Raw genomic sequence first — 6,000 nt, forward strand, 5'->3', positions numbered from 1 at the left:
AAATGTTTAATTTATCTAATTAATTCACTTTCATTGGCATAATCAGCATTTAATCAAATCCGAGTTTTCAATGAATATTTTTGGCACAAATTTGCACAACAATTATATTTACCTAAAGTTTGATACCGGTGACCACTTCCCGAAACCTGTCAGCCCTGCATAAACCAAATCCCTTTTGGTGAAATCGTCCAATCAATTGCAGGCTAAGACCCGAATAAGTCCGGGAAAATAAGTTCTTTCGCTCGGCATGACACAGTCCCAAAGGTATCCAAAGGACCAGGCAATTGTGCAAGCAAATCGACTCTCCTCACCAGCAATCACCAACGGAAATTCGGAACGCACTTCTATCCACCCTCTTCTAAAGTTCCATTGTATAATAAATTCTAAGATAATCTGCAACATTTTCTAGGAGTCGAAGACTCCTGATTGGCTAAACCCTTAAAATTTGAAATATTGAACACGGTTCCCAGGTTTTCTTGGTTCTCAGGGATTTCAACATGTCATCCTTTTAGTTTGTACAGTTCTCATGCGAAAAGTTCAGAAGTAACAACATGTAGACCTCTGGATACAGGTCACTATTGTCTTTTCTGTCATTCACACTAGCTGAGTCCTGGCAATCCTCCACGCTCCTATCCTTGACAAGGAACACGGTGCCCGCTTTGGAGGTCGCCTGGAGATCTTCAGAGCCATCCGAGTCTGCGCAGTAGGCATCGCGCTCACACGACGGTGGCCACTTCCGAACTCCATTTTGAATATCGCGACCTAGTAGGCCCGAATGCCAACTTACGCAAAACAAACATAAAAATAATTGATATGTGGAAATGAAGATTTTAATGTTTAAACCCACACTAATCCCAATATGTATTAGTATTTTCCTAGCTTATAGCAACATTTAAAGCAATAATACTCACCAATCCGCAATACCAGGAGCACAAACCATTACAAAAGCAACATAAATCATGCAATTTTCTATATCGACACATCCTACGGTTAATATGCGTACCACAATTAGTCATTAGCATTATTAGCCATGCAATTAGCATTTTAGTCCCACGTGTAATTTGTGTTTACTAAGGTGCATATATTGATTAATAGTAACACTCCACGCAGTTAATAAAGGATAATATTTAGAATAGTTACGTAATTAGTGTTTTGTCATGCAAATAGAGAAGGTGCACACAATTATGCTTTACCTGCCCCACCAAGGCAATAGCTGAAGAAACTGTTGACTCAGGAGTAAAGTACCCCAGGTGGGGCTGGCGTGCTATGTTTACGTAGGATACATTTGAAACTATTGATACCCTGCGTTGGTACCCGGTTCTCTGCCAGGCAGGACGCATTGATACATTCAATAAGTAAAACGAGGGCCAAAACTGTGCGGGTTTGAAGGCCATACGAGTCTACTTGTTTCTGCAATCTGGCGCCATTTCTGCTTTGGGTACTTTCTTGAAGTAAAAAGCCATGTGAAACTTTGCTAAAACACATTTCTGTGTATAACAAGCATTTACAATGCAATGGTCTCGGCATTGTTAAAGTTAGAGCTATTGGCATTGCTCATGACATTATTTTTGTTTTTAAAACATTTAAAGAAACGGCATTGTTATTTACAATGTCAATAGCTTAACCCCTTCCCTGCTCATGACGGAACCGTTCCGTCATGAGCCACGGTTGTCGTGTGCTCATGACGGAACGGTTCCGTCATGACAATCCTGCCGGCGGCCGCTCCGCCTGCGCGGCGCTGTTTCCCCGCCTGTGCGGGGCGACAACGCAAATGGGCGGAGTCATGACGGAACCGTTCCGTCATGAGCACAGCTCAACTGTGGCTCATGACGGAGCGGCTCCGTCATGAGCACAGGCCCGCCGCGCTGCCCCCCTGCCCCCCCCAGCGCTGCAGCGGAATGTCCGCAGCAGCGAAGGGGTTAATCACTCTCAAATGCGAGACATATTGCATTCTCACCCACACACAGAGCCACACACACAAAGCCACCCACACACACAGAGCCACTCACATAGCCACCTACACACACACACACACACACAGAATTACCCACACACAGACAAAGCCACCACGCATAGAGCCACCTACAAAAAAAGCCACCCACACAGAGCCTCCCACACGCACACAGAGCCTCCCACACGCACACAGAGCCACCCACACACACACACAGCCACCCACACGCACACACAGCCATCTGCGCTCCCTCAGCCGGCTTGTGAGTGTAACGTCCCATGTGCTTGTGCTGGCGTCACTAGGATAAGCTAGTACCCATTGTTTGGTTTGCTGCGCGTGTTAATGACAGCTTTGTGGTAATTATTCATTGTATGTAAGACATCAGGCCAATCTGAGCTGTCAGTCTAAGGAACGGGGCCTGGATGCTCGCGTTGGCCCCTATACTATGGACATCTTATCGTGTAACTATATAGCAAGCTGCTTCCGTGCGCATTCGCATCATCGTCTTTATGAAGTCTGCAAAGGGAGATGTTGAATTTGCTTATGCAACTGAATGAAAGGCTGCAGTGGGTTCAGAGCTCGTATATAAAGAGGTGTACATATTTTCTATTAGCTGTGTTGTGGGTTCTTTTTCTGCGTCTGTCCAGCGATAAAGTGATCGCCGAACTCCCATGTCAATTCCTTGTAATGCAAGGAGTCTCCTTCACGTGCTTTTTGAAATGACGCAGTGAAACGCCCGCCATGTTGTTTTACTGAAGGATGGGGTGTAATATCTAAAACCACGAGGCCAGCCAAGCAGTGTGGCTAGAAACCTCCCTGTGACGCCAGCTCGGGTGCTTGAGCGGCACAACTTTTGGCAGTTTTTCACTTGGAAGACTTTTGGAGAGCTTCATTGCAGATATGTGACCGGGTCGCCTCTGTTCAAATCACTGTCGCTTTGTAACCCACGCCCCCTTTTTCCTATCTGTACAGTACGGGGGGCTGCACATAGCAGACTTTCCTGCGCACCGTGCTTCTGCCATTTCTAATCTCTATAAACCAGTTTACTGTATCCTGCAAGCGTTTCAACGTTGGTGATTGCCAGGAAGTACGTAGCACATCGGGGGCCTGATGGCAAGCAGTGTGTGCCAGTGTTATTTAGCCAGCAGATAGACCCATAATTAAAGCATGAGTTGTTTGACTAGCAGGAGCGGCAACTTTAATGGTGTTTTTAGTGCTTTGTGTAGTTTTCCTAGTGACTGTTGTCTGTGTGAGTGATGTTGTGAAGCCTGGGCAGTCATCAGTGAAATGATGAGCGAGGGGGCGGAGGGACGGAAAGGCTCTCTCATGGATGGGCTTCACCAGACGGCGAGCCATCCGCGGAAAGGCGGGACCTTCAAGTTGGAGGGACTGTGTTTAGACCGAGGGAGCCGAGAGCAGGGGGAGTGGTGGACGGGGATGACGCCATGAACACCACCGCCTTTCTCCGGGGTAAAGCAGAAATGCCTCAGAGAAACGCAGTGGCATTTTCGGATTGGGGGTGCGTGTTTTTCTTTCTCTCCTCTTCCCATTGGCTGGAATGTTTACATTCCAGAGGAGAGAAAGAAAGTAAAAAACACGCACCCGAATCCGAAAAAGATGGGGCTTAAACGGACAGACGCCCCTGTCCTCCAATGGCTGGCTTCCGTTTAGGAAGCCAGCAAATGGAGAAGAGGGGCGGGTTCAAGCCCCGTACTAAATAACGTTAAATATCGCTAGCAAGACTGCGCAAACGCAGCCTTCGCTAGCCAAGACCTTAAAAAGTAAGGGACTCTTTCAACTGTCTCCTGTGACATGGTATTAATTTATTGTTTTTTGTCTTGTTTGGTGCTGCAGGTGTGAGGAGAGCTGGCTGCCCTATCCCTACTGTGTGAGGCTGACATCAATCCCCTTTAAACATGGCCGACAGTGCGACCGCAAAGGGCGGGAACCCAGGCTGGTGGAAGGCCTTGACTGTCCGGAAGAAACCCAAGGAGATGGCGGTGTACCCCAGTGGAGGGTCACTGGAGCAGGCACCCCCAAGCGCAGAGAGGACTTTTCCTGGCACTGGGGGAGGCGTGGCTGTGGGATCCGGGACAGGCCCGGGCTCAACCCCCAGGTCTCGCGAGAACCAGCCACCAAACCCCCAGCCAGGCCAGGGTGGCGATGCCCAGGCAGACAAGCTGTTCAGTGAAAAGACGGGCCGCAGGAACCTTAAGATCTCCCGCTCTGGACGCTTTAAGGAAAAGAGGAAGGTGCGGGCGGGGCTACCAGAGAGCCCCAAGTTTTTTGAAGGGAACCAAAATGAAGACCGGCAATAACCTGAGGACAGCAAACAAAAAACTATACAGCAAACCAAAAAAAAGTCTGCAGGGACCCTGCTGTAGCAACCCAGCAAAAGAATGCCTGCACACCAAGCAATCACTCTGCACAAAAACTGCAGAGCAACCAATGCAAGGTTCAGTAATCCTGGACAACGCCACGCAGTACAGATTCCAGACACTATTCACGCAGACCATGCTGCCAGAGATTTGTTGTTTAAGGTTGGCCGCTTTACAAAAAAATTGCAAGATTTCACTAATTTAAGGCTTTTTTAATATGGAAAATTGAAGTGTCAAGTTGTCAATGTTTTTGTCTAGATTGAAAAATGCATTTAATATTTATTTGTTGTCATAAGAAGTGACACATTGATTTTATTTTTTGTAATAGTTTTCTTTTTTTCCTCTTGCCTCTTGAATTGTGCCTTGTATAGTTTCTCTTGAGTCAAGGGATTCCTCACAGACCGGCTATACTGCCCACAGGAAGATTCCTCGGCGCACCAAGAATGTACAGATTCTGAATTTTTTTCTAATTCCAGTATAACTTCTGTTTCCTAAATGTATTGGAAATGCACTTTACCCAGGAGTCTCTTAGTAAAATATATTTTGATTGCAAACCTGAAAGAGCTGCTTTTATTGAAGCAAAAAAAATCCTTCCCGATCAAATGCATTTAAATTACGAAGTTGGGAGTGATATAAGGAACTTTTTAAACTGTAATGTGGGACATTAAAATATTGAAAGACAAACAAGTTGACAGGGTTTTTGGAGACATAAGTTACTTTAAAATGTTAAATTATGTTTTTCTGGGGACAAATGCATATACATTTTAGAATCTTCTGTTGTGGGAGTTGATTAGATTAGAAATGATTGAACTGATTCCCAGAGTTGATAAACGTGATAATGGTATAATGGAGGATGTTGTACTTCTGCAAGTTTTCTCAAAGATATTGTGCAAAACATTTATTATGTTTTGTAACCAGATATTAACCCTATTTGAAAGGAGAAATTCTCCAGTATTGGATCTTTCATAGATTCACATGCTGAATCATTCCCCAGTGTCGAAGTTGGAGTCCCACGGTACACTAGAAAAGCAGTGTAATGTTAACTATAGCTTAGGAAGGCCATAAGGCCTTCACTTTAGTAACATCTATCATTTAAAAGAGACCAAACTTCAACCAATCAGGTAGCACCCTCTAGAACACTCCCCCCAGAAGCTTCGGTCTCAGATTTTCTACTGTACGTTGTAAGAGAGTCTCCCCTGAGCTCTGCTCAGATCAACCTACTATTGAATCTTCAGTGGGATTTTATCTATCTATCTATCTATCTATCTATCTATCTATCTATCTATCTATCTATCTATCTATCTATCATTACCAGTTCCCATCTGCTTCAAATCTAACTATACAATGTTAGAACAGGCTAAACAAAAACTTTTTAGACTGTAGAACCTATGGGAAGAAGAGGCTGCATTCTGAGAGCCAACACAAGGACTGCATATACTGCATCTACCCATCTCACAAGGTAAAGGATTGTAACCTCCGACGGTCAAATCGATTTCATCCGCAGTGCCGGTCCGACCGCCATGGATGAGTACTTTGTAAAAAAAAAAAGAAAAAGAAAAGAGAAATGGGAAGAGCCATATCTTTGATGCCGGAGCATACATCCCCAACCAAGGTATCACCGTAGCCACCCAGTCATCTGCTTGATGATGACGATGACGCAGATGATGATGG

General features: G+C 45.2%; 1 protein-coding gene across 1 annotated transcript in view; it reads left to right on the forward strand.

Moving 5' to 3' along the window:
• PRR15 (proline rich 15) overlaps positions 1-4,883 on the forward strand; it is a 59,240-nt gene extending 54,357 nt beyond the window's left edge. The window contains exon 2 of the mRNA XM_085630410.1: positions 3,806-4,883. Coding sequence (XP_085486536.1) covers positions 3,868-4,269 — 402 coding nt within the window. The 5' untranslated portion in view covers positions 3,806-3,867 and the 3' untranslated portion in view covers positions 4,270-4,883. The remainder of the gene's footprint in view (positions 1-3,805) is intronic.
• Positions 4,884-6,000: the final 1,117 nt, after the last annotated feature.

The sequence above is a fragment of the Triturus cristatus genome, chromosome 10 (assembly GCF_964204655.1).
Source record: "Triturus cristatus chromosome 10, aTriCri1.1, whole genome shotgun sequence".
Lineage (NCBI taxonomy): Eukaryota > Metazoa > Chordata > Amphibia > Caudata > Salamandridae > Triturus > Triturus cristatus.